The following is a 12,804-nucleotide window of genomic DNA, read 5'->3' on the forward strand; positions in this document are numbered from 1 at the left end:
CTTCCATTTTAATGATCACAATGGTGGAGAAACATTACAATCAGCAAAGAATCTGTTAGATACAGTACTGTTGTCTGAGATCTGACCCCTTACAATCCTGGATGACTACTAATATTTTCTGAGCTCTATGGCAGTGAAAATTAAGAATATATGTGAACAGTTCTATAAAAGCACCCAGTCTTCAGAAAAGCAGCCTACTAGAAGGAATATCCCACCATATCAATGCATTCCTGAGAAGTCTGGCATAATTGTCCTCAGTATGACCTGTGTAGCCAATTAAAATCCTCAGTGCTAAATTACATTTTTGGAGCTTTAGAAAGACAAAAATTATGTGAAATGTATGACTGTAATATAACAGTAGGCTACTGAATTCTCTTAACAGTTGTTCACTGGGCAGAAACGGTTCTGAAAAACTACAATGTACAGTATATAATTCCAAGTCAAAATTTAGCTTACTTCTAGTGATAGCTATCCTCACTGTGATCTGTGGATTACAATTCTGAATAACATATATTTTCTGAGCTCTAAATTGAGAAATTTAGTGATGCATGTGTTAACAGTAACATAAAAGCAGCATGTCCTCATAACAGCTGATCACTGGGAGGAAGGTGGCATTGGTGTCATGACAATATTATGATTCTACCATATTTTATGCTACTTAAATACTGTAATAATAATAATAAAAACAAGTGGCAGTTTTGTGGTGCTTTAGGTAGCTATGGATATCAGGTAGGTTGGTTTTGAACTTCGGCAATGTTAAATAATCACCCAAGAATAACCCTGGCTGGCTACGTGACATACCCATGTCATGTCATGTAACCTGACTGCATACCGAAGAATGCCTGTATCAGTAAATCTAAGTCTCTTAACCCTTTAAAAAAAAAAAAAAAAAAAAAAAAAAAAAAAAAAAAATGTTTTGTGAAGTCAAAGGGGTTTGCATGCCTTAGGTCAGACAGGCTGAGGCTCTGAAGTTTACAACTGTGCTTAATGCCCAATAGACAGGGACTTCTTATGAAATTTCTGGACATGGAAATTCTTGATACTGGGTGGTTCCTGGCAAACAGTAATCTCACTACAAGAGAGCTGTTTATTACACATGCCTTTGTGTTCATACAGGGTGATATGGGACAAACAATCTTTCCTAAAGCAAGGCAACAAAACGATAGTTGTTTTCTTTCAGTATGAAAGAAAATTTGTCTCTAAGCTTTCATGCAACAGACACTCATAGCTGGGGGGCCCTGCCTGTGGACTGAAACCCTTCGGCATTCTCAACTACTGAAGACAAAAGGCCCCATGTATCTACAACCATACTGTGGATGTCATTTGTGCAAAATAAAGTATGACTCTGAGTAGCTTGCACTGCTCTGTAGAAGGCTATGAGAACCAACAGTCCCACAATATATTGGTAAGAAAGAGGAGTACTGTATATTGGTGACTGAGAATGAAGAGGAAAAGCTTGAGAGAGAAAGAGAGAGAGAGGTATGTGAGGATAAAGGTTTGGAGGTAGCTGTCATGGCCATCTGTCTGAGGGTTCTCAGGAAGGAACAATGTTCTGGAGATGATGACATGAGTAAAGTGGTGAACTGTGAACAAGTTGGGTCATTAGGCCTAAACAATATGCTGACAGGATATCCAGATCTTCCGTCATATGTGGTAATCTGACAACAGGAAGTTCCATCTTAGATCTGATGAGTTAGTGTACATTTTTGGTTATTGGCTAATGATGTAAATTGGCAAGCGAAAGCTGATTAATATTGGTATCGGTATTGGAAAAACTATCCAATAATCGGAATCGTATCTAAATTGGCTGAGTGATGAAAAATAAATAAATGTTTCTTTTACTCAATGACCCTAGAACCTAGCACTTATTGTTCCATCATTTTAGATGTGAACTAATGCTGTAATGATGATCATTTATGAAAAATACGGCCTTATCCCACATTCTGTTGACTGTCTTAAATGGTAAAATGTTTAACTAAAACATACAGGAGGAGTAGACTGTAGCACCAGTCAAGCAGGGCAGTACTCCCGAGGTGGATGGAAAGCTGATGACAGGGAGTGCTGGAGCTCCCGTTTCATCAGCCCTCAGGACTAGTTCCTGACCATCCCCCTTTGCTGAACTTTTTCAGTGTCTCAGTTACACAGAGAGTAGGCCAGCATGCTCTCCAGTACAAATTTCTCTAACTATCTTCACCAAACTACATGCACAGTACACACTACACTTCCTATTCAAAATTTACCAAAATGGCGTCGTCTTATCAAGCCTCGGAGTCCCCAGGGGGGGGGGACCATAAATGCCCCCACCATCTGCCCGTCTCCCGGTGACGACTCAAGGTGCCTGGAACCACGGTCTGACTCTCTTCTTCTTCATTTCTGCAACATTCGCGGCCTTTCCTCTAACTTTCGCTCTGTTGAGCACCACCTCTCCTCCTCTAAACCTCACCTTCTTTTTCTAACGGAGACTCAGCTGTCTGAGGCAACTGACAGCAAACCCTTTTCTGTATCCTCCTACTTTCTCTATACTCATTTCAAAGCCAAAGGTGGCTGTTGTGTATATATATGCAACGACTTATCTTGCTCTCGTGTTCCTGAACTTGATTCTTCTGAATTCTCCATACTCTGGCTCCGGCTTTCCTGTCATTCTCTGACTAAATATATCTGTGCTGTTTACTTATCCCCTAATTCTACTGACTATCAAAAATTCTTCGACTATCTTACTTCTACGATGGAACACATTCTATCCATTTCTCCTTTCTCTGAAATCTCCATTCTTGGAGATTTCAATGTTCACCACCACCTTTGGCTCTCCTCTCCTTTCACGGATCCACCTGGTGAACAAGCCTACATCTTTTCTATCCTTAATGACCTAGAGCAACTTGTACAGCACCCTACCCGTATCCCTGACCGCCTTGGAGAGAGCTCCAACATACTTGACCTCTTCCTCACAACTAATCCTTCTGCTTACTCTGTTAATCTTTTCTCTCCGTTGGGCTCCTCCGATCACAACCTTATTACCTTAACCTGTCCTATCACTCCGGTACGGCCTGTGGACCCTCCAGTAAAATGTCGTCTGTGGCATTTTGGAGCCGTGGACTGGGAGGCCCTCAGGCAGTACTTCTTTGATTTTCCCTGGAATGATTATTGCTTCCGTGGCCGTGAGCCATCTGAGTGTGCCTTGCGCATTACGGAGGTTATTCTCTCGGGCATGGAAGCATACATTCCTTTCTCATATCCTTTGACTAATGCAAGAAAGCCTTGGTTTAATCACGCTTGTTCTAATGCTGTCCGCAACAAGGAGAGGGCCTACAAAAGGTACCGGAGCCAACCCACCCCTGAATCACATCATCTTTACGTTTCTGCCCGGAATCGTGCTAAGTCTGTTCTTCGCTCTACTAAAAATAATTTCATCCATACTAAATGCTCTCAACTCTCCAACTCGAATTCTTCCCGCTCCTTCTGGCATCTTGCCAAAAATCTTTCTAACAACTTTACCTCATCATCCTTCCCTCCTCTTTTCTACTCTGATGGTTCTGTAGCTATTTCTTCTACTGATAAAGCAGATCTCTTTGCACAGAACTTTCTCCTCCAATTCTACCTTAGACGATTCCGGTGCTGTTCCTCCATCACTTCCCCCTCTGACTTCCTCATGGCTGACATTAAAATTTCTTCAGTTGATGTATTTTCTGCCATCACTGGCCTCAGTACTAACAAGGCATATGGGCCTGATGGGGTCCCTCCTGTTGTTCTCAAGAACTGTGCTTCTGTGCTTACACCCTGCCTAGGCAAACTCTTTCGCCTTTGTCTGTCAACTTGTACCTTTCCTTCTTGCTGGAAGTTTGCTCTCATTCAGCCAGTCCCAAAGAAGGGTGACCACTCCCAACCCTCCAACTATCGTCCAATTGCTTTAACGTCCTGTACTTCAAAAGTTTTCGAGTCAATTCTTAATAGAAAAATTTTAAGGCATCTTTCCTATCACAACCTTCTTTCCGATCGTCAGTATGGGTTCCGTCAGGGACGCTCCACTGGCGATCTTCTCACCTACCTTTCAGACTCCTGGTCATCCTCCTTTCGGGACTTTGGCGAAAGCTTTGCCATTGCACTTGACATCTCAAAGGCTTTTGATCGAGTCTGGCATAAATCTTTAATTTCCAAACTGCCCTCCTACGGTTTCTATCCTTCTATCTGTGCCTTCATCGCTAGCTTCCTTTCTGGTCGTTCTATAGCCGCTGTTGTAGATGGCCATCGTTCTTCTCCTAGATCTATCAACAGTGGTGTTCCTCAGGGCTCTGTCCTATCACCAACTCTCTTCCTTTTATTCATCATTGATCTTCTAAGCTGTACATCTAACCCTATCCACTCATACGCTGACGACTCCACCCTTCACCTTTCCATTCGGTTCCCGCAACGCCCATCTCAACAGTTACTTCAACAAGCAAGGGATGAGGCTGTGGCACACCTAATGTCTGATTTGGCTCGTATCTCTGACTGGGGTAAAAATAATATGGTTGTCTTTAATGCATCTAAGACTCAGTTCTTACACCTATCAACCCAACAAAATCTTCCACAGGTATACCCACTAATGTTTAATAATATTCAGCTTAATCCTGCATCATCCTTGAACATGCTTGGGGTTTCATTTACTCGGGACTTATCTTGGAAAGATCATATTACATCTCTTGTAAAATCTGCTTCCAAGAGACTGGGTGTGCTAAGCCGACTCCGCTCTTTCTTTACCCCTGCACAATTGTTGACTCTATACAGGGGTTTTATCCGCCCCTGTGTGGAGTACAACTCTCATGTGTGGGGAGGCTCCCCACATACAGCTCTTCTCAATAGGGTGGAGTCAAAGGCTTTTCGTCTCATTAACTCTCCTCCTCTTACTGACTCCCTTCAACCTCTGTCTCTTCGCCGCACTGTTGCATCTTTATCTCTTTTCTATCGCTACTTTAATGATCACTGCTCCTCTGAACTGTCTGCTTGCATTCCTCCACCTCTACGACAGGCGCGTAGCACCCGTCTGGCAGCAAACTCTCATCCTTTTTCTGTCCAACTCTCTAATGCAAGAGTTAACCGTTACTCCCAGTCTTTCATTTATGCAACAGGTCAGCTCTGGAACTGTCTCCCTCTGTCTGTATTTCCTGCTGCCTATGATCTCCAGTCTTTCAAACGCAGTGTGTCCAGGCATCTCAAAATGATTGGATCTTGAATTTGGCTCTATATTGTATTTTGTTTTTATCTTGGAGGGAACTGTTACTGCGGGCTCATGGCATTTGGTTCCTTCTTCCTCGCATTAAAAAAAAAAAAAAAAAAAAAAAAAAAAACAGACCATAGCCTAACATTATATCACTGCAGCTTGTATGAAGCTTGGCACAAATATCTAGACAGCAGTCTTCAGTCAAGGAGCAGCGGCGAACAGGTAGCAACCTGCAAGTCAGGCGGCACACACACACTGGTGGTGTTCCATCAATGGTATGACCTAGTCTTAATGTTTAATTTTGATCGCACAAGAGCTTCAGCATCATCATCAACTAATCCTGTGTTGCCCCATACAGAGCATAGGAGCCCGAGGCTGGGCAAGTTGGTCCTGACATAAGATAAGAGTGACTAGCCTCACTCATCCCTGAGTGGCAACATGTGAGCAATGAACTCCAACCACTCCTTGGATATGTAAATCTACACAAACTCAATCTGACTGGAGTGCCTTAATTACCCTCTAAACCACCAGATGCCACAATCTGGTTATACGGTTACCACCCAGCATAATAAATGGTTTCCTGGTGTACAGGAAACAATTTGGCTTGTCACTCAGTGTAGGGTCACCCATAGGCAGAAGGAAAAGGAAAGAATGAAGGAAAAAAATACAGAAAAGGAAGGAAGGAAAGGGCTGTCAACCGTGAGCAGCACTACATCGAGTGAGTGGATGGCGGGCGTTCCCACCTACTCACTTAAAAAGAACCTAAAGCCACAATTCCAGCTCAGTGACAAACATATCAGGCAGTATAACACATAGTAATCTTTGCTGTAATCAATGAATGAAACGGCATCATGCTTAAAACCCAAATATTGATGTTGGTCATGGTACACCTAGTGTTTCTGTGTACAAGCTACACCAAGTGCCAATGCAGCTAATTGTGGCAAGTACCACATCTCTCAGCACAACACATACAACAACACCGTTTTTTCTACACCAAGAAATGACTCCCTGGCGGCCATTTCTTGATGGCTTCTTCTAGCCGGGGACATTGAGAGCAATCCAGGACCCACCAACAAATACGAATGTCCAACGTGCTCAAAACCTATCACATTGAGCTGACAGACAAAGGGTTCAGTTCAGTGCAATTCCTGCAAGAACTGGATCCATTACACCTGCACAACACTTGCATTTACAAAACATTACACAAACACCTGGACCTGCTCCTTTCCATCACCCACTAACCCCCCAACCAACCCTACTCTTACTTCCTCCATACCTCCTTAGCCAAACCCACAGATCCTTCTCACACCATTCAATCCCCCAACCCCTCCCATTCCACCCCAGCCCTTACATCCATCACAACCTTCTCCTACCCCTTCCCCTCCCCCCACACCACCACCTCCCCCCCGTGCTACAGCAACCAACACACATCGCACACACGACATAAACATCCTTCAACTAAACGTAGATGGCATAAACACCAAAAAACAAGAACTCACAAAATTCATCAAGCAAAACATACACATTGCCATCTTACAAGAAACAAAACTACACAGAACACAAAAAACACCTACATTTCATAATTTCACCACCATTCGACAACACCGGGCCAACGGCGGTGGTGGTGGACTCATCACCCTGGTACACAAATCCATTAACTTCTCAGATACCCGTGCACACACACAGTCATTTCTCCTCCCACATGACACCACAACAGAAATACAATAAATCAAAATAAGCACTGGTAACAAATCACATATAACAATCGCCAACACACACATTTCCCCTCAATCGTTCCCCATAGTACCACACAATCACTCACCACAAATATAACATATTTTGAGAGGAGCGAGAGAGTGCTGTTGATTGGAGACATGAATGGCAAAGTTGGGAATGTACGAGTGGATGGAGTGGTTGGTCAGTAGGGTGTGCCAGCTGACGTAGATGGGAATGGAAGTGCTTTGGTGGACATCTGTGCTGGAAAGGGGTTGGCAATAGCCAACACCTACTTTCGGCATAAGATGATCCACCGGTACACATGGAGAGTAATGAGGAGGATGGATGGTGAACTTGTTGAACGAAAGGCAATGATAGACTACGTGTGTGTGGATGAGCGAATGAGAAGACAAGTGTTGGATGCAAGAGTGTGGAGAGGGTGGGGGAATGGAGTCTCGGACCATCACTTAGTGATGGCCAAGGTAGAGCTGCAAAGAAAGTGGTTGAGGAGACGAAGGGGAAGACAGGAGGAAGCAACTCCTGTGAGAAGAGTGGAGAAATTGCAAGATAGTGAGAAAATGACAGAGTATAAGAGCATAGTGGAAGAAAGATTGGGAGGGTATGAGCTAGAGCAGATGGAAGGGGTGGAAGACGTATGTAAGATATTCACGGAAGAGATAGGCGCAGCGTGTGAGGCGGTTTGTGGAGTGAGGAGGAGATGCAAGGGTGTGCAAGGGACAGCATGGTGGAATGATGAGGTGAAATGAGCTGTGGAACAAAAGAAGAAGGCATATAATGAATGGTTAGCGAGTAGAGGTAGGGGAGAAGATGAGAGACAGAAGAGAGAGGTATATGTGAGCAGGAGAAGGGAGGTTAAGAGACTGGTGAAGGAGAGTAAAAAGAAAGTGGATGAAGAGTTTGGGAGGAATCTGAGTGTGAAATGGAGGGAGAGTAAGAAATTGTTTTGGAAGGAGGTAAAGAAAGTAAGGCAGTGTGAAAGGGGAAATAGTAGGGGAGTGAATGATAGGAATAATAGATTGTTGGTGGAGAAGAGAGAAAAATTGAGGAGATGAAAGGAGCACTTTGAGGATTTGTTGAATGTAGAGAGTGAGAGCAGTGCAAGTATGAGTGGTTGGGGAATGGCTGGGAGAAGAAGAGATGAGAGGAGGGAGGAAGAGATCAGTAGGGCGGAAGTAGAGGAAGCGATGAAGATTAAGTTGGGAAAGGCCCCAGGAATTGATGGAGTGTGTGGTGAAATGCTTAGGTATGAGGGTGAGATTGTTGTGGAGTGGATATGGAAGTTGTGTAGATTGGCTTGGGAGGAGGGAAGGGTTCCAGAGGACTGGAAATCAGGTATAATTTGTTCCTTTATACAAAGGAAAAGGGGAGAGAGAAGTATGTGGTAACCATAGGGGTATTTGCCTACTTAGTGTGACTGGTAAAATATATGGTAGAATACTCATTGATAGGGTTAGGCATATGACAGAGGAGCTAGTCGGAGAAGAACAACGGGGATTTAGGAAGGGAAAAGGGTGTGTAGATCAGATATTTGTTCTAAGATGTTTAGTGGAGAAGTATCTAGAGAAGGGAAGGAAAGTGTATGCTGCCTTCATGGACTTGGAGAAAGCTTATGACAGAATAGATGGGCAAGGTATGTGGAAGGTATTAAGAATATATGGAGTGGAGGGGAAATTGCTGAGTGCTGTGAAGAGTATGTACGAGGGAGCTAGGGCTGCGGTGCGAGTGGATGGTGAACTGAGTGAGTTCTTTGATCTCAATGTGGGACTGAAACAGGGTTGTGTGATGTCTCCATGGCTGTTTAATATATACATGGATGGGGTTGTAAAGGAGGTGCAGGGTAGGGCAGTGGATGTGGGGGTGGCTCTAATGAATGAGGGTGAGATTTGGAAGCTTCCAGTGTTGCTGTTTGCTGATGATACAGTATTGTTGAGTGAAGATGAATGGGAGTTGCAAGGTTTGGTGAATGAATTTGGGACAGTGTGTAGGAGGAGGAATCTGAAAGTTAACGTAAACAAAAGCAAAGTTATGGTGTTTGAGAGGAATGAAGTCACAGAGTGTGCAGTGAGGTTGGATGGTGAGGATAAGGAGAATGTGAGTGCATTCAAGTACTTGGGTAGTGTGATGAGTAGGGATGGAACTTTGGGGGATGAAGTGCGTTAAAGGGTAGAGCAGGGAAGGAAGGTTGTTGGTACACTGAAAGCAGTGATGAGAAATAGGGAGGTGAGTATGGAAGTTAAGAAGTCACTGCATGATAGTATCGTGATCCCTACCCTGACGTATGGAAGCGAGGCATGGACCTTGCAAGAGGGGAACAAGTCAAGAGTGAGAGCAGTGGAAATGAGTTACTTGAGAGGAGCATGTGGAGTGACGTGGAGGGACAGGTTGACGAATGAAGAAGTGAAGGAACGCTGTGGGGTGGATGTGGATGTGGTTGAGAAGATTAGGAGAAATACACTGAGGTGGTTTGGACATGTGAAGAGAATGGAGAATGAAAGACTGACTAAGAGGGTGAATGTAGGTGAGGTGGAGGGAGGGAGAGGGAGAGGTAGACCGAGGATGAGGTGGAGGGATGGAGTTGAGAGGTACATGAGGGAGGGGGGGAGGGTAGTCAAATGGTGGGTGACAGAGCGACTTGGAGGTGTTTTGTCTGCGGCCACCCTTTGCGGGATTAGGGCGTCGGGCTATAGATAGATAGAAATGTAACATATCACTAACATACCCAACATCATCCTGGGTGGTGATTTCAACAACCATGACACAAACAGAGGGCTGGCACTACAATCCCAAGCAGATCATCTATTCATACTGAATAATCTCCATCAACATACCCATATCCCACACCAAGCCCTCTTCCTCCCATCATCCCCAAACATCACCTTCTGCTCCCCAAACCCCATCCCCACAACATCCTGGAAAGTGGTCAGAATCCTTGGATCCGATCACCTCACAATCATCATCACTACCAAAACCAGAATCACCCCAGCTGGCCACAGACACACATACACTAATTATAAGAAGGCCAACTGGGAGGCCTTCACAACTGAAACAGAACATTTCAAAAAATTGAAGAGTACACCCATCACAAACATTAACACCGCTGTGCACACTTTCAATACAATTATACAAAATGCAGACAAAAAACACATCCCTAGAGGCAACAGAAAGTGACACAACCCCAACTTCACACCAGAAATTCAAGGCCTCATCAGTCAACGGGACACACTACGACACTCCCCAACACCTTATATGCAAGACACCGTACAACAAATACAAGATCTTAACACTCTAATAAACAATAAAATATCAGAACAGCAAACACTAAACTGGAATAATTATCTCCAAACACTTGACCCCACATTGGAGAGTGTGATGTTAAACAGCATCACACTCTCCAACAGCAACACTACACAATCACACACTGCCATCACAACAACAGGCACCACGCCTTCAAACGAACAAGAAAACACTCTCATCAATCACTTTTCACATGTCAGCCATCTAAACCCTCATTGCGACGACTGACATATCATCCGACATAAGAGACAGGACCCCACAGACCCAGACTCTGCACCTTTCACTTACAACCAGACGAAGCACATCATTAGCAACCTTAAGCACTCATCTGCCTGTGGACCAGACAACATAAGCAACATTCACCTTAAACACCTTGGACCACAAGGCATACAAGCACTGACAAACCTATCAAACTACAGCTACTCACACAACACAATATCCAACATCTGGAAGCATGGCATTATCATCACTATCCCTAAACCCAACAATGACCCCACGTTATCTTCCTCACACCAACCCATCACCCTCCTCTGCACCCCCTCTAAAGTCACTGAACGACTGGTACTACAACTAGTTACACCTCACACCTCCCTAGCCCCATCACAACATGGTTTTAGGCCACTACACTCCACAAACACCCTTCTTACAGACCTTACACAACGAGTTTTTGATGGCATGAATTTAGCTAGGCCACAACACAAAACACTCTTATTCACACTAGATATCAGCAAAGCTTTTGATGCCATCCCCCGCCACAACCTCACAGACAAAATATTTAACAAATACATGCACAGTAACACAAAAAGATGGTTGGCAAACTATTTAGCAGGCAGATGTGCACATGTAACATTTGCTGGTCAGTCTTCAAACATCAAAAACTTCACAATTGGAATCCCTCAAAGATGTGTTTTGTCCCCTACACTCTTTAACCTATACATGCATGACATACCCACACCCCACAGATACACATAGCTTCCTATGCAGATGACATAACACTTACATGTACACACCAAAATACAAACACAGCTGCACACATCCTCCAACTTTACCTAATCACACTGCATGAATGGTTCACCACAAACAGGCTCAAAATAGCCCCAGCCAAATCTACAGTGACCTTTCTCACAAACTGGACAGCAGAACAGTCACATTCCACACCTCACCATAAACAACATTCCCCCCTCAATATCCTTGGTGTAACATACAATACATCAATGTCATTTAACAACACATCACAAACACTAAAAATAAAATAACACCAAGACTCAATGCCTTGAGGTCACTTGCCCATACAACATTTGGACACAACAAAGAAACCACCACCAGTATACAAATATATACGTTCAGTGATGAATTACGCAAGCTCTGTTTGGGCTTCTAAGCTCACTAAAACACCCTACAGACCATACAGAACAAGGCCCTAAAAATCATCACAGGCTGCACAGCTACTACACCCACAGACCACCTACATTAAGAAACCAAAGTCCTCAAAGTCAAGGATCACCTAGACATGAGACACCCAAATTCTCGCTGTAGCCTCCACAAACTCACAACATTCACTACACTACATGGCAGCACATCCACACACACCACAGAACATCAGAACTACACCCAGCACACGATATCATACACAAATACTGTCATCTCTCCCCACCTCAGACCAGCTTCCAGAAGCATATCCATACTCAAATCACTTGCTGCTCCATTCAGTCACTTAAAAACAACACACAGCTGCACGCACGGCCTCCTGATATCCACCCTTCTGAATCCTATCTCCCTCGTGAGGGCAGGGTCCACCTGGCCAGGCTGAGATGTGGGCATCATCCAGAACTCTTAAGTTACCAAAAGAGGCTCGATGACTCCATCGCTGATGCCTGTCCAAAATGTAACACAGCACCCCATACTATTAAGCACATTACGGAAGACTGCATTGCACACAATCACCTATGCCAACAACATAACATACACTCCTTGAGAGCTCTGTGGGAAAGCCCGGTCTCGGGCATGGCCTTCCTTAGGGACTCGGGGCTGTTCGGCCGGACTGCCTAGGGAACAACTACTACTGCTACTACCAGCTAATTACTTCCCGACAACTGCTGGATGGGTTAGGAAAAAAGAAAACATATCGCTATAGGCAGTGTAACAATATTAAAATCTCAGCTTGGACTGCATTCCTGTGGCAGAATATTTCCTGTCTGAGATACTATAATCTCTGCAAGTTAGTCAAGTCAACTGATATTCAGCAAAGAACTATTAGAAATTTTGCCAGTTTTGCTAAGGTACATACCTGAGACTCAATAATGGCATACCACAACTGCTGTGCCAGCACCTGTCGCCGATAACGACCTTCTGTTTCATATTTTATATACAGCTTCTCGAAATCCTCCCCTGTAAAAATAAAGTGCTGACAAGGTCAACTCCCTTGGTGCCAAGTGCATGATAATTCAAGTTTATTCATCTACTTACCTACATTTAGTCTTAAAAGATTTTTGGATGACCTTAATGAACCGAAAAGTAAACTCAAACTGACTACAAACAACATAAGATACACGGTATGTATAATATACACTGCAAAATAA

General features: G+C 43.9%; 1 protein-coding gene across 1 annotated transcript in view; it reads right to left on the bottom strand.

The window, feature by feature from the left end:
* Positions 1-12,804, bottom strand: part of RnrL (Ribonucleoside diphosphate reductase large subunit) — a 41,468-nt gene that overhangs the window by 18,308 nt on the left and 10,356 nt on the right. The window contains exon 9 of the mRNA XM_080268023.1: positions 12,513-12,613. Within this exon, the coding sequence (XP_080124149.1) occupies positions 12,513-12,613 (101 nt within the window). The remainder of the gene's footprint in view (positions 1-12,512; positions 12,614-12,804) is intronic.

Source organism: Coenobita brevimanus, chromosome 26, assembly GCF_032717465.1.
Source record: "Coenobita brevimanus isolate Jiangsu-jjx chromosome 26, ASM3271746v2, whole genome shotgun sequence".
Lineage (NCBI taxonomy): Eukaryota > Metazoa > Arthropoda > Malacostraca > Decapoda > Coenobitidae > Coenobita > Coenobita brevimanus.